The sequence below is a fragment of the Triticum dicoccoides genome, chromosome 2A, assembly GCF_002162155.2.
Source record: "Triticum dicoccoides isolate Atlit2015 ecotype Zavitan chromosome 2A, WEW_v2.0, whole genome shotgun sequence".
In the NCBI taxonomy this organism is placed as follows: domain Eukaryota; kingdom Viridiplantae; phylum Streptophyta; class Magnoliopsida; order Poales; family Poaceae; genus Triticum; species Triticum dicoccoides.
The window spans coordinates 579,198,119-579,219,459 of record NC_041382.1 but is presented as its reverse complement, the minus strand read 5'-3'; the positions used below and the strand labels follow the sequence as shown (position 1 = coordinate 579,219,459).

The 21,341-nt window shown below is 41.5% G+C and overlaps 3 protein-coding genes across 5 annotated transcripts; 2 read left to right on the top strand and 1 right to left on the bottom strand.

Moving 5' to 3' along the window:
* The first annotated feature begins 7,121 nt into the window (after positions 1-7,121).
* LOC119355489 lies at positions 7,122-10,698 on the top strand. 2 transcript variants are annotated; one of them, XM_037622298.1, is made up of 3 exons: positions 7,122-7,929; positions 9,663-9,730; positions 10,312-10,698. In XM_037622298.1, the coding sequence occupies exons 1-3, from the start codon at positions 7,156-7,158 to the stop codon at positions 10,316-10,318; spliced, it is 849 nt and encodes a 282-aa protein (XP_037478195.1). In that variant the 5' UTR covers positions 7,122-7,155; the 3' UTR covers positions 10,319-10,698. The 2 variants fall into 2 exon arrangements, with proteins under 2 accessions (XP_037478195.1, XP_037478196.1); XM_037622299.1 differs by having other exon boundaries at positions 9,658-9,730.
* A 500-nt stretch (positions 10,699-11,198) lies between these two features.
* Positions 11,199-14,289, top strand: LOC119355488 (isocitrate dehydrogenase [NAD] regulatory subunit 1, mitochondrial). Of its 2 annotated transcripts, none has more exons than XM_037622297.1 (4): positions 11,199-11,810; positions 12,963-13,190; positions 13,296-13,374; positions 13,665-14,289. In XM_037622297.1, the coding sequence occupies exons 1-4, from the start codon at positions 11,289-11,291 to the stop codon at positions 13,937-13,939; spliced, it is 1,104 nt and encodes a 367-aa protein (XP_037478194.1). In that variant the 5' UTR covers positions 11,199-11,288; the 3' UTR covers positions 13,940-14,289. The 2 variants fall into 2 exon arrangements, with proteins under 2 accessions (XP_037478194.1, XP_037478193.1); XM_037622296.1 differs by having other exon boundaries at positions 11,203-11,810; positions 12,951-13,190.
* A 1,131-nt stretch (positions 14,290-15,420) lies between these two features.
* Positions 15,421-21,054, bottom strand: LOC119355486 (pachytene checkpoint protein 2 homolog). The gene is made up of 14 exons (XM_037622295.1): positions 20,766-21,054; positions 20,579-20,642; positions 19,667-19,773; positions 19,512-19,579; positions 19,029-19,132; positions 18,843-18,947; positions 18,179-18,268; positions 18,028-18,103; positions 17,718-17,787; positions 17,197-17,267; positions 17,024-17,114; positions 16,380-16,507; positions 16,051-16,176; positions 15,421-15,934 (listed from the first exon to the last, which is right to left on the bottom strand). Exons 1-14 carry the CDS (start codon positions 20,950-20,952, stop codon positions 15,794-15,796), a joined length of 1,428 nt encoding a protein of 475 aa, XP_037478192.1. The 5' UTR covers positions 20,953-21,054; the 3' UTR covers positions 15,421-15,793.
* Positions 21,055-21,341: the final 287 nt, after the last annotated feature.

Below are 21,341 nucleotides of genomic sequence, written 5' to 3'. Positions count from 1 at the left end.
CCTCTCTATTTGCCTCTTTTGCCCGTTTCTTGTTTGTCGTATGGTTGCAATAGTTGTTTATTTATTACTAAACAGAGAACCTAAGATCTATGGATCCTCATCCACTTGCTAATCTTTTTAAGAGATCCAATTATGATGAACCAATTGCTAGTGAGTTTTGTGCACTAGATTATCTTTATGAAGTTTTGCTTGAAATTCGTGAATCTGAAAAGTGTGATGAATTACTTTATGAAGCGATTCACGATAAATCTTTGAATAAAAAGCATGATTGCAATGATTTTACTATAAATTCTCTTGATGTCAATTGTGCTAATAATATGCAAAACCCTAAGCTTGGGGATGCTAGTTTTGCTATGTCTACTACTTGTTGTAATGATCATGATTGAGGTGATTGTTCTTATGATATTGAAAATTTATTTAAGCCCCATGATGAATATGAGATTGATAATAGTGTTTGCAATCTTATTGAAAGTGGGTTTGGAAAGGTCATGACTTTAGTTAATGTTAATCCCACTATTTTGGAAGAGTGTCAACTTTGCATGCATATGGATCGTGTTGAAAATATTTTGTGTGATAGCTATTTTGTTGAATTTGCTTATGATCCCTCATGCAATTATTATGAGAGAGGAAAATATGGTGGTAGAAATTTTCATGTTACTAAATTACCTCTTGTTATGTTGAGATTGCTATTGTTTCTTTCCGCTTCCTTGCATATGCTAGTTTTTGCTTGCCTTGACAATTTGTTTGCCTATAAAATGCATATGCATAGGAAGTATGTTAGACTTAGATGTGTTTGTCACTTGTTTTATGATGCTCTCTGTGTGCTTCAATTCTTGTCTTTCATGTGAGCATCATTAAAATTATCAATGCCTAGCTTTAAGGATTTAAAGAAAAGTGCTTGTTGGGAGACAACCCAATATTTATCCTTCCTGTTATTCAATAAATAATTTATTTAACCTCTGTTTTGGTTGTGTTTTTGTGTGTTTAATTAGTGTTTCTGCCAAGTAGAACCGTTGGGAAGACTTGGGGAAAGTCTTGTTGAACTTGCTGTAAAAAACAGAAACTTTAGCGCTCACGAGAACTGCTGTAATTTTTATTTGGAGAGTGCTATTTAGGTAATTCTTTTTGCAGATGATTAAAAGATAAATTCCTCACGTCCAGCAATTTATTTTAGAATTTTTGGGGTTCCAGATCTTGCGCTAGCTACAGATTACTACAGACTGTTCTGTTTTTGACAGATTCTGTTTTTCGTGTGTTGTTTGCTTATTTTGATGAATCTATAGCTAGTAAAATAGTTTACAAACCATAGAGAAGTTGGAATACAGTAGGTTTAACACCAATATAAATAAATAATGAGTTCATTACAGTACCTTGAAGTGGTCTTTTGTTTTCTTTCGCTAACGAAGCTCGCGAGATTTTCTACTTTAAGTTTTGTGGTGTGAAGTTTTCAAGTTTTGGGTAAAGATTTGATGGATTATGGAACAAGGAGTGGCAAGAGCCTAATATTTGGGATTCCCATGGCACCCCCAAGATAATCTAAGGACACCTAAAAGCCAAAGCTTGGGGATGCCCCGGAAGGCATCCCCTCTTTCATCTATTTCTATCGGTAACTTTACTTGGAGCTATATTTTTATTCACCACATGATATGTGTTTTGCTTGGAGTGTCTTTTATGATTTGAGTCTTTTCTTGTTAGTCTACCACAATCATCCTTGCTATACACACCTTTTGAGAGAGCCATACATAATTTGGAATTTGATAGAATACTCTATGTGCTTCACTTATATCTTTTGAGCTCTATAGTTTTACTCTAGTGCTTCACTTATATCTTTTGAGTTTTATAGGTTTGCTCTAGTGCTTCACTTATATCTTTTAGAGCATGGTGGTGGATTTGTTTTATAGAAACTATTGATCTCTCATGCTTCACTTAGATTATTTTGAGAGTCTTAATAGCATGGTAATTTGCTTAATAATAATATGCTTGGTATTCAAGATTTGTAAAACTTTCTTTTGAGTGCGTTGAATACTAAGAAAAAAATTGATGCTTGATAATTGTTTTGAGATATGAGGATGGTGATATTAGAGTCATGCTAGTTGAGTAGTTGTGAATTTTAGAAATGTTTCTGTTAAAGTTTGTGATTCTCGTAGCATGCACATATGGTGAACCGTTATGTGATGAAGTCAGAGCATGATTTATTTATTGATTGTCTTCCTTATGGGTGGTGGTCGGGGACGAGCGATGGTCTTTTCCTACCAATCTATCCCCCTAGGAGCATGCGCGTAATACTTTGCTTTGATAACTTCTAGATTTTTGCAATTAAGTATACGGGTTCTTTTTGACTAATGTTGAGTCCATGGATTATACGCACTTTCCTTCCTTCCACCATTCCTAGCCTCTCTAATACCGCGCACTTTTCGCCGGTATCATACACCCACCAAATACCTTCCTCAAAACAGCCACCATACCTACCTATCATGGCATTTCCATAGCCATTCCGAGATATATTGACATGCAACTTTCCACCGTTCCGTTCATTATGACACGCTCCATCATTGTCATATTGCTAGCATGATCATGTACTTGACATCGTATTTGTGGCAAAGCCACCGTTCATAATTCTTTCATACATGTCACTCTTGATTCATTGCATATCCCGGTACACCGCCGGGGGCATTCATATAGAGTCATATTTTGTTCTAAGTATTGAGTTGTAATTGTTGAGTTGTAAGAAAAATAAAAAGTGTGATGATCATCATTTTTAGAGCATAGTCTCAAGTGAGGAAAGGATGATGGAGACTATGATTCCCCCACAAGTCGGGATGAGACTCCGGACGAAAAAAAGAGGCCATAAAAAAAGAGAAGGCCAAAACAAAAAAAATGAGAGAAAAAGAGAGAAGGGACAATGTTACTATCCTTTTACCACACTTGTGCTTCAAAGTAGCACCATGATCTTCATGATAGAGGGTCTCTCATTCTGTCACTTTCATATACTAGTGGGAATTTTTCATTATAGAACTTGGCTTGTATATTCCACTGTTCAAGATATCTTCCGATATGCCGATAAATCGGCCGATTTATCTCTTACCGTTGTCAGACCAATAAGATAAATCAGCCGATAAGTCAGCCGATATGGCGATAAATCGGCCGATATGCCGATAAATTGGCCGATTTACCTCTTATCATGGGTCGACCGATAAGTTCCCGATAAGCGATATCCCCAACATTGGTATGTTCCAATGATGGGCTTCCTCAAAATGCCCTAGGTATTCGTGAGCAAGCGAGTTGGATGCACACCCACTTAGTTTCTTTTGTTGAGCTTTCATATACTTATAGCTCTAGTGCATCCGTTGCATGGCAATCCCTACTCACTCACATTGATATCTATTGATGGGCATCTCCATAGCTCGTTGATATGTCTAGTTGATGTGAGACTATCTTCCCCTCTTTCTTGTCTTCTCCACAACCACCATTCTATTCCACATATAGTGTTGTATCCATGGCTCACGCTCATGTATTGCATGAAGATCGAAAATGTTTTGAAAATGTCAAAAGTATGAAACAATTGCTTGGCTTGTCATCGGGGTTGTGCATGATTTAAATACTTTGTGTGGTGAAGATAGAGCATAGCCAGACTATATGATTTTGTAGGGATAGCTTTCTTTGGCCATGTTATTTTGAGAAGACATAATTGCTTTGTTAGTATGCTTGAAGTATTATTATTTTTATGTCAACATGAACTTTTGTCTTGAATCTTTTAAATATGAATATTCATACCACAGTTAAGAAGATTTACATTGAAATTATGCCAAGTAGCACTTCGCATCAAAAATTCTGTTTTTATCATTTACCTACTCGAGGACGAGCAGGAATTAAGCTTGGGGATGCTTGATACGTCTCCAACGTATCTATAAATTTTGATTGCTCCATGCTATATTACCTGCTATTTTGAACTATATTGGGCTTTATTTTCCACTTTTATATTATTTTTGGGACTAACCTATTAACCGGAGGCCCAGCCCAGAATTGTTGTTTTTTGCCTATTTCAGTGTTTCGGAGAAACAAAATATCAAATGGAGTCCAAACAGAATGAAACCTTCGGGAACACGATTTTCTCATCAGATAAGACCCAGGAGACTTGGACCCTCTGTCAAGAAAGCCACGAGGCGATCACGAGGGTGGAGGACGCGCCCCCTGCCTCGTGGGCCCCTCGAAGCTCCACCGACGTACTCCTTCCTCCTATATATACCTATGTACCCCCAAACGATCAGATACGGAGCAAAAAAACCTAATTCCACCGCCGTAACTTTCTGTATCCACGAGATCCCATCTTGGGGCTTGTTCCGGAGCTCCGCCGGAAGGGGCATCGATCACGGAGGGCTTCTACATCATCATCCAAGCCCCTCTGATGAAGTGTGAGTAGTTTACTTCAGACCTACGGGTCCATAGTTAGTAGTTAGATGACTTCTTCTGTCTTTTTGGATCTCAATACAATGTTCTCCCCCTCTCTCGTGGAGATCTATTCAATGTAATCTTCTTTTTGCGGTGTGTTTGTTGAGACCGATGAATTGTGGGTTTATGATCCAGTCTATCTATGAATAATATTTGAATCTTTTATGAATTCTTTTATGTATGATTGATTATATTTGCAAGTCTCTTCGAATTATCAGTTTGGTTTGGCCTACTAGATTGATTTTTCTTGCCATGGGAGAAGTGCTTAGCTTTGGGTTCGATCTTGCGGTGTCCTTTCCCAGTGATAGAAGGGGCAGCAAGGCATGTATTGTATTGTTGCCATCGAGGATAACAAGATGGGGTTTTATCATAGTGCATGAAACTATCCCTCTACATCATGTCATCTTGCTTAAGGCGTTACTTTGTGTTTAACTTAATACTCTAGATGCATGCTGGATAGCAGTCGATGAGTGGAGTAATAGTAGTAGATGCAGGCAGGAGTCGGTCTACTTGTCTCAGACGTGATGCCTATATACATGATCATACCTAGATATTCTCATAACTATACTCAATTCTATCAATTGCTCAACAATAATTTGTTCACCCACCGTAGAATACTTATGCTCTTGAGAGAAGCCACTAGTGAAACCTATGGCCCCCGGGTCTCTTTCTCATCATATCAATCTCCATCACTTTATTATTGCTTTGCTTTTTTACTTTGCCTTTTACTTTTCACTTTGCATCTCTATACCAAAAATACCAAAAATATTATTTATCATCTCTATCAGATCTCACTTTCATAAGTGACCGTGAAGGGATTGACAACCCCTAAGCGCGTTGGTTGCATTGAGCTATTGTTTTTGTGTAGGTACGAGGGACTCGCGCGTAGCCTCCTACTGAATTGATACCTTGGTTCTCAAAAACTGAGGGAAATACTTACACTACTTTGCTACATCATCCTCTCCTCTTCGGAGAAATCCAACGCAGTGCTCAAGAGGTAGCAGCTGCCAGCCCCAGACAAACACTACAGAGACGTGACCACGTATGGGAAAAACCGGGCAGAGGGAGAGTTAAGATTAATGTGGATGCATCGTTTTGCATAGAAAATATGAACGGAGCTACAGGTGCTGTAGCTAGAGACGGTCATGGTGAGTTCATAGGTGCAGCATCATGCTTTATACCGCAGGTTCAGAGTGTGGAATCAGCAGAAATTGCTGCGATTAGGAATGGGCTGTACCTGGCTGCCAAACTTGGATGTAGTTCAGTAATCATTGAGTCCGATAGTCTGAATGCTATTGAAGCTATCAACCAAGGAGATTACTTGGGCCCGGATGCAGCAACTGTTGCAGAATATAAGGCGCTTGAGGTTGACTTATCAAAATTGGATGTGGTTCACTGCTTCCGTGAAGCCAATGGTGTTGTTGATATGCTTGCGAAAAACTCCCTCTGTAATAGCTCATCTGGGTACTGGGATGGTCCCATACCAGACTTTATTTCTCATCTAGTTGTACATGATCTTACCATTATATGAGGAATAAAGTTATTTACCCGTCAAAAAAAAGTCCCATGCCTATTCTCTTCTGAATTCCCAATCTCACAATTAAACAATAGATTTAAAGCCTCACATCTCTTCAATTCCCATTCCCTAAATCTAATTACCCCCAACCAAACACGTTGTGGGAGTAGGAGTCAGTCCCATGACTATTGCCTTATAAACTTTCAATCAACCAAATACTTCCTCCATTCCTTTATGTAAGGTGTATTATTTCTGGCACGATGACCAAGGCACATAACTATACACATATTAGAACGAAATTAACCTTGGCAAAATCATTGATTAGCGGCAACTAAATCATTAGGCAAAGAAAGTAAGAGATAAACACAATCAGAAGATCTTTTCCTCTTTACAAGAAGAGATGCATGCAATCAGAGAAGAGATACTTTTTTTTTGAAAGGCTAACAATGAAATTATGAAGAATTAAAAGAAATGAACATTACATTGTGAAATTTTATCAACAAACAACATAAAAATGAAGGAAGTAATAGATTTAAAGTCTCGTACCCTTTAATTATCGGTCGTAATTCTAATTACCCCAATCAAACACACTGCAAATACACGCTCCTAAGACTGGCCATAGTGGGACTAACATCACTAGTAACATCACACTTTTTAAGATAATTTTGTTTATGTGGCACATATTTAATGATGAGAGAGATGATGGTGGTAACTTAACTAGTTACTGTAACATCACATATATCAAGACAATATGAGTCTATAGGCTAATAAATGAACCATAACATGACAACACACATATGTTACTACTTACTGTGGAGATAGTAACATAGCCTGTAAGGGCATGTACAATGGTGCTATCTTAGGAGTGCCATCTAGGATAAATAATGAGGTGGAGGAGAGATAACTCATAAGAGAAGGCTTGCTTGTCTTCTCTTATTTAAGATAAGACAAGAGATGATCTCTTAGCACAATATGTCTCACCATATTTTTAGGAACTGATAGTTATTGAAGATAAGGCTAAGAAATGACCCATTGTAGATAGTTTTTTTTGTCATCTCTAAATTAAATGTAAAACTTAAGATAAAATTATCTTATGAACCATTGTACATGGCTTTAAGTTACTCCCCATTGTAACTAGTCTAAGGCCGAAGCAGCCCCCGAACGGCCAAACCCCTGGTCGCAGTCCAGAAATGGCCGCCGCCGCGAAGCTCTCCGTCTCCAGCCAGGCCTTCGCGGCGCTCCTCGACTGCTGCGGGACCGCCGCCGGGGACTGCGACGGGCTACTCTTTGGCCGTGCCGCCCGCCCCACGGCTCCCCCTTCCTTCTCCGACGACGACGACTCCGGCGCCACCTCCTCCGCCCCAACCCTATCCATCTGTATCACCGGCCACGCCTCGCTCGCCCGACCCTCCTCCCTCTCCGACGCCCTCGGCCGCTTCCAGCCCTACTCCCCCGCCCGCCCAGCCACCGTGGGCTTCTTCTCCTCCCGCCGCAGCGCGGCGCGCCGCCCCTCCATGCGCGAGGTCGCCGTCGCCCGCTCCCTGTCTAAATCATTGGCCCTCACCCACCCCCTCGTGTTTCTGCTCGTAGCCCCCTCCGCCTCCTCCAACCTCTCCATCCACTCGTTCGACTACCGCGCCTTCCTCCTCGTGGATTCCCGCCTCTTCCCCACCTCCCTCCAGGTGGTCAACGTGGGCCCTGGTTTCCGGGGCCAATACCACACCTTCGCGGCGGAGTCGCCAATGCCGTGGCTGCCGCGTCCGCCGGCAAAGGGCTTCAGCATCGGAGACCAGAAGGCGATGGAGGGGATGATGGATGCGTTCGGGCTGGGAAGGGTGGAGGCCTTGGTGGCCTCGGCCACGGGGCAAGCAACCGAGGTGGAGGAGATGTATTCTGGGATGCTAAGGAGGCTGGAGAGGCTTGCTCGGGAGGCGGAGGGGGGCAAGAAGCTGGTGCGCCGTCAGGTGCTAATTTGTTGAATGCTTTGCTTCATATGTTTCTGTAAAATTGATTTGTTTGCGTGCGTGGAAAAATGCATTGCTTTGGTTGTGCGTCGGTTATTGGACTGACATGAAACGACATTTTGCAAGGGAACCAATACTGTGCACATATTTGAGTCAGAATCCAAGGAATTTTGGCATTTTAGTTGACACACTGGATATAACTTAGGTTTGATCCTGAAGACTTGACTCCCCTTTAAATGCTAATAAGGTAGAGTTTCATACGAAATACTTACCAGATAAAAAGGTTAAACCGTTCTCTGTAGTGCATGCTGATTCGAACAGCAGGGCCAACTACTAATACCAACTTCTTTTCGCGTGATTTATTTTTCCATGTTTAAATCAGATCTTATTCATTAGAGAAAACCCTTGCTTCTTATTAAGTTAAGTGCTTATAAATTGTGTGAACAATGTAGCATTTGTTTGTTCAAAAAACGCTGCATGGGTATGTAATATGCTTGCATTGCATATCCATGCCCGTGTGTGCAATTGTGCATGTACAGGACATAGAGTGTCAGTTCATCTTATTGCAGCATTTATAGATTTTACTACGTTTTCTTTAATCTGCACATGTCATCTCTTTCTTCTACAAAATTTGCATTCTTGCTAGCATCTGTCAGAATCTCGTGAGGGCTGAGCTGCAAAATGTGAAAATGGTAGAGTGGGACCTCATAAGCGAGTTGGAGAAGTAGCTAATACGTCATTCTACGTACGTCCTTTTGGAGAGCTCATTTCAAGAGCATTTCGATGTCTTGTGTTATAAATGTGACAATTCGAGCTATCAAATGTCAAAACAAAGTGGTAGTTTGCTTTTTCTGGATGATTAGTTGGTAACACTTTGAGCAGTTACATGTACAAGCTGTGCTATTGTGTGAGTTTAAGTGTTGACCTATAGCTATAGGAAAGTATCGTGCAATGTACAGTTGCAACTACACTACTGAAGTGTGCATTAATCTTGTACTTCATCTGTCCGGGTTTATTAGGCCCCCTCTTATTTTCAATCAAAGTTTGACCATAGGTTTAACTGATAAAATGTACACTATATTTCATAAAAAGTTATACCGTGGGAAATCTCTTTCGAATACAAATCCAACAGTATACTTTTTGTATGGTATACATCATATTTGTTAGTCAATTGACCCAAATTACGAGGGCCACTAAACCCGGGCGGAGGGAGTACTTGTACTAATTGCCATTTTTATTGCTGACTGAAATGGTTATATCCGTCATGTATGTCATGTGAGGGTTGATTAGAGATTAGTAGTTAATATTCTAGTAGTTTATGTTGTGTGCATGTTGCTGGATAAGCTATGTGAGGTTGGACCATTGATGCTGTTGATCTTTGCTAGTGTATAGGTTTATTGGTTCACATGTGTTCACATGTTGCTGAAGTTCAGTTTGTTTGAATGTGATATCGAAAATCTTTATCCATGTAGCTTTGCTGAAAGGGAGCATCCAGACATGAACTAGAATTAGACATTTATGTTGAGTCTTCAATATCGTTTACAGATTCAGGTTTTAACATGTCTTCAGATTTAACCGGATGCATGCTATTGTTATTATTTGCTGCTCCTGTTTCTACCAGTTCATTCCTTCATCATCAGTTTTGCAAGGTTTATCTTTAGATACGTTACTGACATTAGCCAACTATTTTGTTCACCATGTCTGTGCTGATGTTTTTTTTTTTTGTAGGAAAGGAAGAACATATTGGAAAGGAGAAAAATTGCTGGGTTGGAGTAAGGGCAGAGATCTTGTTCTCGGCAAGGTAAACCTGACTTACCTATTAGCACTTTGTTTTATACGTGTAACTTCCTTCTATCCTGGATCATTCTGGTATTTGGCTACTCATTTGTTTTGCATCCTTACTTGACATCTCCCTATTCCTTCACTTTGGTTGGTTGAACCTGAATGGTTCTACGGCATCACCTGATAAATTCTTATCTTCTATATGTATGTTATTTATTTGCTTTCACGTGTGTGTTGGGCTAACACACTGGAGTAAGGATCTTGCTTTCCATGTACTCTCAACCGCTAGTGAATAATTATTATTGTTCTTAGGGAGCAGTATTTGATTATATAAGGTTGCATCTTAAGTGTCCACTTATTTTTCGCTGTGTGGTGGTATAATAACCATATAATGCATGTTATCTGTGATCCTCAATGAGAATGCCCTGAACCTGAATTTTAGTCTTCACATTCACTCTCCAACACATAGCAGATTGTAAGGCTTGATTTGAATATTAGTGGTGACCCGTGTTTGTGATTAGCCAGGATCGTGATGTGTTGTGATGGCACGTTTCCATTACTTGAAGCTTGTTATGACGTTCTTTTCGTCTTGTTTTGCAGCGTGTAGAGGTTCTGTAAGAGAGGTCGCAAGATTTGAAGCCGGGATCCTTGAACTGTATCTTGAGTTGAAGTGCCTGCCTATTTCCTCCTCTTTTTGGCTGGATGCTTTCTGGACTTCCAAACCAGTATCGCATGTTTGTTCTTTTGAACAGAAGATTCAGGGGTTCAAAGGATGCGGAGACTAGGATAGTAACTGTGAAACCAGTTCTTTTTTTCATGCATGCGAATGTGAGACGTGGCATCATTTCGCCACCGCCCCTGGATAGCTGAATGCGTTAGTGTTCCATGTTATGCGGTTAAGCAGATTCAAGTCCAGTCTGGATTTGCCATTCTAGTATGCTTTTATATGCAAAATGGAGCTGTACTTGGTGCCTGGTTACCGGGTCAGCGTTCGTCGAGCCATGCTTAAAGTAGCATGATGGCCCTCTTTAATATAATATCGTATGCGAAATGCTCTGCTTGAATTAACAATATACATGTGCCAAAGTAAGAAAGAAAGAAAAAACTTGGCTGATGTGATAGTTTTTCTTTTGAGAAACCTGATGTACGTTTGTTTGATCGCTCGCTTGCATGAGGTCGCTGGGTTCCAAGTTCCATTCGTCTGAACGTTTCACTATCAGCAATTCTAAAAAAAAAAACGTTTCTCTATCAGCACGATACGATTGCACGTATTTCTGTGCACCGACATTGTCGACCATTTTCTCAACCGAAAACAATATCCGTGTCTCCTTGATGGTGATGGGCCCGCATGCCAGAGACGTGTCTCTCATTCTTGCGGACGAGGCTTTAAAGGTTCGCAAATACCCAACAATTCCAAGGTCCGAACCGCAAAACGGCTCAAGTAGCACCCATCTCCACCGTCCCTTTCTCCTCCCTCTGCCCCGGTCTCCTCCCTCCTTTCCGGGTCGCCCGCGCTCCGCCTACCGGATCGCAATTCCGCATCGCCCCGCCGCAGCCGCAGCCCCAGCCAGCCCCCGATGGCGCGGCGATCCGCCCCGCTCCTCCGCCGCCTGGTCTCCTCCGCGCCGCCCCTCCCGGGCCACGGCGGCGGCGCGCGCCGCACGGTGACCTACATGCCCCGCCCGGGCGACGGCACCCCGCGTCCCGTCACGCTCATCCCGGGCGACGGCATCGGGCCCCTCGTCACCGGCGCCGTCGAGCAGGTCATGGAGGCGATGCACGCGCCCGTCTACTTCGAGTCCTACGACGTCCACGGCGACATGCCCGCCGTGCCCCCCGCCGTCATCGAGTCCATCCGCCGCAACAAGGTCTGCCTCAAGGGCGGCCTCGCCACCCCCGTCGGCGGGGGCGTCTCCTCCCTCAACATGCAGCTCCGCAAGGAGCTCGACCTCTTCGCCTCCCTCGTCAACTGCGCCAACGTCCCCGGCCTGCCCACCAGGCACCAGAACGTCGACATCGTCGTCATCAGGGAGAACACCGAGGGCGAGTACTCGGGCCTCGAGCACGAGGTCGTCCCGGGGGTCGTCGAGAGCCTCAAGGTATGCCTGATCGTTCGCTCCCTGTTGTTTGTTTAGAGGATTCATCTTGATTCCTTCACATGTTCATTGGTTGGCGAATGATGTGCCTTGTGAGGTAGCATATAACTGTTAGATTTGCATATCGTAGCTAGTTAGTACATGGTTAAGAGGAAAGTTTTCCATTGCAAAGCTGCAACTGTCAGAGTAGATATATGATTTGTCTGTGATGAACTGATGCTGTCGGTTAGTTATCAATCACAATACGTGTAAAATTGAGTTATCTGAATTTGTGACCAGGATGATGTAGATTGCTAGGATGCTTTTATAAATGTACTGTTTACTTGATAGTTTATATGATCATTGCAGTCATTCATGCCTCATAATGTTGAAATTGCGGGTAGATCCGTGTAAAATTGCCAAATGTGGAGTCAAATCCTCAGTCTGATTCTGGCAAGAATTGTGCTCCAGTGATTGGCATGTGCTCTGCTTGTCCAAACTTGTGGTGTAGCTTAGCACGTTTATAGAAACCAATTTAATTGAATTATTGGGTCGGTGTTTACCAGGTAAATGATTTGGCGGTGTTGACTGTATTTGAGTAATTTCCTTATTTTCCTCGTTTATTGAGAAATTGCGATATTCATTTAACATTATGCATTTGCGCTTGACTTGGCGGCAAAACTCATTGCTGAATTTACAAATAGTGTAATCAGTAAAAAACTCTGTAGCCTTATGTAGAATAATACACTGTCATTATTTTGATCAAACCATGACGTGACATGCTGTGAGGTTGGTATCATGGATTCTGGATGTATTTATCCCAGGAAATAGTAGCCAATAGTTACTGCCGTCCCAAATAAACAGATGGGTGAACTTGACGTCTATATCAACAGAACATGAATATCATGACGTTAGCTTCGTTTCCATTATTTTCAAATAGACCAAGATACACCGAAAATTTGCCCTGTATATGTTCACAATATTCATCATATATGTGTTTATTTTCTTGCATTTATGTTTCCTTGCAAGCCTATTATCAGTTCTATCTTAAATGACGTGAGTTTGCTTGCTCAAAACATTATCGATGAAAGCAATTGCTCGACTTATGCTTTCCTTTTAAGTCTGTTTTGTTGCCTTTTTGTTACTCTTACTGATTGGGTTTAGGTCATCACGAAGTTTTGCTCTGAGAGGATTGCCAAATATGCCTTCGAGTATGCTTACCTTAACTACCGGAAGAAAGTCACGGCAGTGCATAAAGCAAACATCATGAAACTTGCTGATGGTTTGTTCTTGGAGTCTTGCCGTGAGATTGCCGCTAAATATCCAAGTATTGAGTATAACGAAATTATTGTTGACAACTGCTGCATGCAACTTGTTTCAAGGCCTGAGCAATTTGATGTTATGGTATGTATCTAATTATCCTGGTATTCTCAGATGCTCCTATTAAGTAAACCGTTCCTTGGGGTTACTGCAGATTTTCTAACTTCTATCTTTCCATTCTTTTGATAGGTTACGCCTAACCTTTACGGCAATTTGGTTGCCAACACAGCTGCAGGTCTTGTTGGAGGAACAGGTGTCATGCCAGGAGGTAAGATTTCAGCATACTTTGTTTCTGCGGTCACTTCATACTACGAATGGTTAATTGGATTAACTTGGTCAATTGCAAGAAATGCTGGTCAACACTTCCTTCCTGGTATTATTGAATACTTTTCTGGGGGCCGACTAGTGTGACATGCCTAGTGTGTTGTAGACTTGTAGTCGCACATGATTTTGACACCGCCTTTTTTTGTCTATATGAACTACATATAGGTTTATTCTTGTAAGCCAACATAAGTTTGAGGTTCATATTGATCCATGGATGCTGCATTTGTGTTGCAGGTAATGTGGGTCAGGATCATGCCATCTTCGAGCAAGGTGCTTCTGCAGGAAATGTGGGAAATGACAATCTTGTAGAGCAGCAGAAAGCAAACCCTGTCGCCCTGCTCCTGTCGTCCGCTATGATGTTGAGGCATTTGCAGTTCCCGTCGTTCGCTGACCGTCTGGAAACTGCGGTGAAGCGGGTCATTGCAGAGGGCAAGTACAGGACAAAGGATCTGGGCGGCACCAGCACCACCCAGGAAGTTACTGATGCAGTGATCGCTAATCTGGATTAGATACCTGATGCACGCCTGAAGAATCGATTCTTTTGGAGGACTGGTTTACAGGTCCCAACTTTTGAGTGCTATTTTTTCCGTACAGCGTTAGATCGGCAATTATATATTTCAGAAATAATTGAGAAACCCACGAGGATTATTCTTCCCATGATACTTTGTAGCAAGGCAAAACACCTTGTGTTGCAGAGGGGGTAGCTGGCTACCTTCAATTTAAACGGCATGCATTGAAAGTTTATTCTCAGTTCTTATTCGTGGTTATCACTCCCATGTAACCGGAATCCGGTCCTCTTTTCTTTGGAAAGGGAATCTGGTCTTCTGAATTGCTATGCATGTCACTGTCAGATTTTGTATGGTACTCGAGCTATAGCTCCCAAATCCTGTCCCCCTGTTACTTCACTTTTGCCTCTTTCTCCTCTATATTATACACAAACTATATAAATTCTACAGCAATAGTTTGAACATAATTTGGTAATATTCATCAGTCATAATTCAAAATCAAAAGCATGGTAGTCATCAAACAAAATACATGTGAAATAGTTCAGCTGTTTGAAGATATTTCAAAGAAAACTACATTGTGACATGGTGGTTGCATATATGCTCTGCTAGATCATTATCTAAGTTGCACGCTTGGCAGGAACGGAGCTAGAATCATGATTCAACACTTAATTATTTTTTAATAAAATCATTATATAAATTTTAAAAAATAATTATATGATGTAGTTATTTGAGCGGTCTTTTCACATGTATAACTCGGGAATAACTAAATCGAAACACACCAGCCGTTCCATGCCCTTTAGTTGTGTCACACTATTCAATTTTGTCACTAGAAGTTTGATCTACTACTCGACACCGTTATCGTTCAGTGTTCAGGGGCAAGCATCCCCAGCTCTTTATCCTGTAACGTAGTATGAGCTGTATGACCCAACCAGACCAGCACAGGTGAAATCCGGGGTTCTAACCTGAAGATGGCCTGTGCGCCTGCAAATTTTATATAAACATTGTCATGACTCTTATTTCCTTCATGTACATTCACTCCCTGTAGCTTTACGCACGCCATCAAGTTGCCAAGAGTCGCAGTTTATGGTCTGAGTCTTTTGATTTGTATCTCTCCTTATTTTCTTTGGCTGGATGCTCGAATTGATAGGAGCAACTGTTGGTTAATGACTTGACGGTTCAATCAGGGATGTTATAATGACTCTTGCTGTTTTGGAATCACTGAAGCTTAGCTGCGGTGTTGAGACTTTACCCTAGCTTCTGCAGTCTGCACTAACCTCCCTTGGCACCAGTAGAGAAGAATAAACTCTCTTGGATATTCCCATCACAGGAATGCGCGGTCATGTACCTTGGCACTCGTTTCAGCTTTCTGCGCGCGACTGAAGAGAGTAAGCCTGAAGGGCTGAGGCCAAGCCAAACAGTCCAGCCAACTTTGATTTACATCCTGCACATAACATGCAAAACCAGAACAACAGAAACAAAGCTAATAAGGTACACAAACGCTATCCTTTTCAAGTTCCAATGACCAGAAACAGATCTGATCAAGTCACCGAAGTATGTATGGCACTCATGTAGGTAAATCCCCGCAAAAGAGAAACTTCATGTATGTAGGTAGTAATGCGGCGTCCCTCGAGGTGTAGTGCATCCCACCGTAACAATTTACAGGAGAACCAAAAGTAATGCAACAGCAACGGCACCTATATCCTGGACTTCCTACTTCTCTAGACCTAGAAATGGAATGGATTTGCTTGTATCTCAGAACAACAGACTTCGAATTAGCTCAAACTATGCATCATATCAGTGGCAAGGTACTCGTATCCAACCGTTAACCATTTGCTCCTCCAAGCAATACGCGAGGAATCATCCGCGTGATTCCAAGAGCTCTCTTCGCGCGGTCTGTATCAGCGTGTGCATGAAAGAAGCAGCGTCACAGCACGAAGGGTTGGGAACAGAAGCGTGTGCCAGGAAAGGAAGTTTTCTCAATGATCTTCCGCTCAATCCCTGTGGGAGAATGGAAAAAAGATCACCACCATTATCAGCCTGTTGGTGTTGATTACAGCAGATCACTTAATCTACAGCAATAAAAAGGTAAGGCAACTGTAAACTTCATCACTTACGTCGCACAGTTCTGCGCCTTCATGCAGTAATTTGGAGAGATGAAGTGTATGGGGTTCTGCAGCCTCAGGACAGTGCAACTTCTCTTTCAGGGTTGAATAGCTCAGAATGCAAGGCAAATCACCACCCTGTATTTGGAGAGGAATAATCCTTTAAAGATTGCAAGAAAGCTGGAAATTCTATACAGCAGTTCAAACAAATAAATTCTTTGAGGTCCCAAATACAGGTTTGCTCAGAAAAAGTGCCCCATGTGCAAAGCAGTTCCAAGCAACCTTCACAGTGATACAGCGGTGGTATTACAGCAACCAAGTTGGCAAAAAGGAACAAATACCTGAGGATATGTAAGAATTCCTACTCGGAAGAGTTCATCTATGCATGATCTCAAAATCTCATAGCGTGCTTGAAGAGTAGGGGGTCCGACGTATGCCTTGATGTCTGCCCTGTCAACAAATGCAATATCTGCAAACCACATACGAGTTAGAATTTATTGATTTTAGGACTCAATGCATGTCTACACGATGTTTAAGAAGGCTACAGGCTGTTCTCCTTAACAGCCATCGAAAATAGAATGAATGTCTGCAATTACGCAATTTTATTAGCCCAAGAGACATCAGTACTGAGCACAGTTGATATCTCATTGTCGATGGCAACAAGATTATCTAAATTTAAATGTATCAATAATGTAGCATTAGTTACTTCAGAAAAGTAGGAAAAGTGATGTTATAAACATAGACAGCTCCACGGACATAAACATGCTTATTATGCAATTGATCTTTCCCTCACTGCAGTGATTCACTTGACCAACTAAAACACATACTAAATGTCCAAATTTGTCCAGATGTTGATCATATACAGCACCGTTGTTCCAAACGCGCAGATAATCATGCAAAAAATGTGGCAACTATGCACACAAAATGGCATGATGGGCCATTCAGGTCATAAAAGGAAAAAACTCAAAAGGCGAAAAATCAATACCGATAGCTGTGGTGATATTTGATGTCGTCAAAATGATAACATTTGGCCAAGCCTTCAGTTTGTCCATTTGTGTTAGCAAGGCATTTACCACCTGAACATTAGAGTGAAAGAAGACAGTGTAAACATTACCTGATAAAAGGTGTATGGCAAAGGAAAACTGCTGAAAACTTTACCCTAATGGAGTCTGAAGGCTCAGAACCAGATATGGCAGCCTGTCTGGCAGCAGCAAGGCTTTCAACTTCATCTGCAATATCACGTGTTAAAATGCATAAACGCCATAGATAACATTAAGGGTTCAAATACAGCATGCTGCAAATCAAATTTATCTAAAATGAGGTTTAGTTAAAATTCTATAGGAGTGCCACAATGCATTTTGCTAGTCTGCAACTAGGAGATAATGCCTAGGGAATTAAATTGTGTTGATTTCGATTTTAAAAACATTTACGATCTATGTTATCTCTATTCACATAAAGGACAAAATCATTTGCTATCTTACTTATCCACCCACATGTCATGTAGCTCAATGGGGTTCATTATTCATTAGTATTGAGGCATTTCTTTAAGTAAAAAACGCAATGGAATGAGGAGTCCGTTTAACAACACATAGATAAGATGAACAAGGCATGGATTGAGCTAGTCAGATCATACGGAGATTGACCATCTAGTCATTTCACCAGTTTTGTCATGAACATACCGATCAATACAAATACCAGGTTGCTTTCTTCCTCCACCATCTCCTGAATCTTCTGGAAAAGTTTAGCTACCTAAAAAGGACAAATTATAGCATGTACATTGTAAGGCAGAAATGAAGATATATCCAATGGACAATTTTAGTGGGCTAAACTAACTACATACTACAAAATGTATCATATGATGGTGAATTTTCCACATCATGCAAAATGGTGCAAAAACATAGCAAAACTCAATTACCACGAGCTAATGATGTGATTTCAGCATGAACGTATACATGATAATATTATTGATATAAACACAAAAAGCCATACCAGTTTCCCACTTTCAGAAAACCACTTGCTGAACAATGAATGGGCATTGACTTCAATTAGTTGGCACATAGAATACCTGGTGAAAAAGAGACCGTAATTAATAACACATTATTTATTAAAACACTAGTCATGAATATCATTAAGCAAGAACCTTGAATTGAAGCGAATAGAAAGCTTCTGAGCTAGTGCTTTACATAATGAAGTCTTTCCTGTTCCAGGTGGACCATGTAAAAGTACAATCCTGCAATTGTATGTAAAAAAGCACATGAACAATACAAAACAAAATAAATTATATATTCCTAGAGAATAATTTATATAACTGAAAGTGCACATTTGCATGGGTTTCAGCTCTAGCCTACCAACTTGTTTGGGACTAAAGGCTTTGTTGTTGTTGTTGTAGTTACGCATTTGCATGGGTATTAAAAGGTAAGTAGTTCAGTTTCACGAAGTTCAGGCTTTTGCATCCAATGAGTATCCCTTGACAATTAAGCTGCAATTCTTTTTTGCAGTATTTTGCACATTCATCTTGATTAACTATCCCAACAAACAATATCCACCAATAGACTCAAGGAAGAAGTGAAGAACTGAAGAAGAGGAAGGAGACAGTGGTCCACTGTCCAGATACAATTTCAGGAAGTACTCATGAACGTCATTTAAAGGTTTCAGAAGCTAACTGCAAACCCAACTACACAAAAAGGTGCCCTAAAGTTCCATGGCAGTAATGACCAGCTTTATTGTGGAAAGTAAAACCAAAATATGCCACTTCTGATGACATGTGAAGCCTCCAAGTGCTTAACGATGTGAAAGATGCTTACCTGTTCCATGAAACAAGGCATGGGTCTACACCTCTTTCAGTAAATAGCAAAGCACTAGCAGCATATCTCAGCAACCTCTGCTTGAGACCCACTTCATATAGTAAGCTGCAAGCACATACGACATCATCAACAGAATAAAAAACACAGAAATTGTAACTGGTAAAGGATAATGAGATCAAACCAAACCTTTCCCACAATCCATCAAATTCTTTGGCAGGTAGAGCCCACTCATTGAAGCTAGAGAGTGTGTCGTCTTCACTTGGTTCTTCACCTGGACCATCCTCACTCAACTGCAAGATAACTAGATCAGCTTGAGCCTTGAGGCGATGATGAATTTGAACCAAATGTTCACTTAGAACATGACATGAAGTAATATATCTCTTGGAAAGAGGTCAGTAGTCTAATTTAGAAAATCACTCCGGTTGTTTCAAGAGAAAACAAATGTGAAATTTTAAGTGAAAAGAACAAAACACCAGTACCTCAGCAGCATTACAAAGATATCTTATGATGTGAAGATGAAACAATTCCAACAGTCAATTGTCAAAGAAGAAAGATAGCCGGCAATAGCATGTAAACATACCCAAAGACCATCCGTGTTTTAAAAGGAACTAGAAGAGATTTAGCAACAAAGATTTAAGTGATTTAGGCAGAAAACATTTAGATGCATACCTGGAATACATGAACGACAGGTTTGACTTGCCAAAACAACAGGATTTTGTGGTTCTCAATCAACTCATCTACATGAAAAGCGGGCATTCAGGAAGAGGTACATAGATAACTGAGATCAAGAAAGCACACTTTCCAGCCTAAGTGAAACATCATACCAGTGTCACATATTTGGATCCTTTTGACATGTTCAAGAAGAAAAGAATTGTCTGGAGGTATCTGAACAGGACCATCGACATAGCTTAAACTTCGAGATTCTAACATCCTGATAAGAGAACAACTTGTAAATGTTAAGTATGAGCAATAACAAGCAGTAATGTCCTGCAAGAGAAGATAACTGTGCAAGTTCAATATATATGCTATGAGCTTAAACCAAGAAGCTGTCTACAAGAAACTCTGTCAATTCCATGGCCTCAGATCTGATTAGCACTTTAATATGAAAGAAACAATGATAAGATTTCTGGAATTGATTTGGTGAGTTATCCGGCCTCTCAATAAGCAATGATGAAGATTGGCTTATGTCTGTTTCCAGTGATCTTTTCTGAACAGAACACTACAGATGATATGATTTTTTAACTTCATTTACAGCTTTCTCCATCATTTGTGCAAGCAAATGGTGAACAGTCATTTTTTAAATGATCAGCTTATATCCATGTTACACAGCAGAAATCCCCACCTAATTGCTAATCTGTTGTAAAACTTAAAAGTTATCTGGTATTTTGCTCTAAAATATTAATCACCCTGCAAACCCTAATTGCCTATTACAAACAATTTAGTATTCCTAACTTTGCTAGTTGCCACGTCAATATCCGATATGCTGCATCATCAGCGATTATCTTTACCAAACATGTCTGTTATTTCCTACTGCAACATACTCAGCAAACTCCACTGCTAAATCACAGGATGATTGTTGACCACGTTCCCTAGAATCATGGCACATTTTCACTTTTCCAGTGCCAAACTACATCTAATCCAACCCGCATTTAGCAACTCATTCATCCACGTGTCATCAAGCATCCAAATAACAGTAAAATATGCTCGAAACAAAGTGTAACCCGAACAGCACCGACCTCTCGACCGCCGTTCGGACGTCCTCGGCGCGAGCCGTACTCGTGGCGTGCAGCAACACCTCAACTGCAAGCGCAAAAGGAAAAAAACAATCAACGCCGGGGAAACCAAATCGGGCATTCGCAGAGCACGGTTTAGTCATGCGCCGCCAGGGCGAGGCCAGAAATGCGCGGGCGTCGCGGCGCCTACCTGAGACGAGGACCTTGTCGTCTGGCGGGGTGGGCGCGACTACGGCCTCCGCCGTCGGCTGCGGCGAGGACGAGACCGCGGGAGGGGTGGCGGCGGCTGCGGGCTCCAGGGGTGGGCTGGAGGGGAAGGCGGGCGGGGCGGGATGAGAAGGGTGGGGGTCGAAGGAGATCTCCATGGGAGCGCTCATGGTGGCCAGGCTCCGCGAGGGAGCGGAATGGAGAAGGTTCTAGGGTTTTGGGTTTGGGGAGGGGAGGGGAAGGCGGAGCCGTGGAGGAATAGGAGATTTTTTTGGGGGAAGGAGGCTGTGAGAGGATTTGGGTTTCCCGCGCTTGGGGTACCTTAAGGCCTCTTTGGATTGAAGGCATAGGAATATTGGAGGATTCCAATCCATTGGATTTTTTTCTAATGAAGTCCTTTGGATTAAAGGAACCACACCTCCAAAATTCCTATAGATGCATTCCTACACCTCAATCCTATAGGAATTTCAACATCCACTATAACCACTTTTTTACACTGATTCGCGTAGGATCGAGGCACTTTTCCTGTGTTTTTCCTGTATTCCATCCAAATGACCAT

Coding starts and splice junctions, on each gene's coding strand:
- LOC119355489 (XM_037622298.1), top strand. CDS start 7,156: ATGGCCGCCGCCGCGAAGCTCTCCGTCTCCAGCCAGGCCTTCGCGGCG. Junction 7,930..9,662: donor AGAAGCTGGTGCGCCGTCAG/GTGCTAATTTGT, acceptor TTTGTAGGAAAG/GAAGAACATATTGGAAAGGA.
- LOC119355488 (XM_037622296.1), top strand. CDS start 11,289: ATGGCGCGGCGATCCGCCCCGCTCCTCCGCCGCCTGGTCTCCTCCGCG. Junction 13,191..13,295: donor CTGAGCAATTTGATGTTATG/GTATGTATCTAA, acceptor TTCTTTTGATAG/GTTACGCCTAACCTTTACGG. Junction 13,375..13,664: donor AACAGGTGTCATGCCAGGAG/GTAAGATTTCAG, acceptor TTTGTGTTGCAG/GTAATGTGGGTCAGGATCAT.
- LOC119355486 (XM_037622295.1), bottom strand. CDS start 20,952: ATGAGCGCTCCCATGGAGATCTCCTTCGACCCCCACCCTTCTCATCCC. Junction 18,104..18,178: donor TCTATTCGCTTCAATTCAAG/GTTCTTGCTTAA, acceptor CTTTTTCACCAG/GTATTCTATGTGCCAACTAA. Junction 17,788..18,027: donor TTTCTGAAAGTGGGAAACTG/GTATGGCTTTTT, acceptor TGTCCTTTTTAG/GTAGCTAAACTTTTCCAGAA.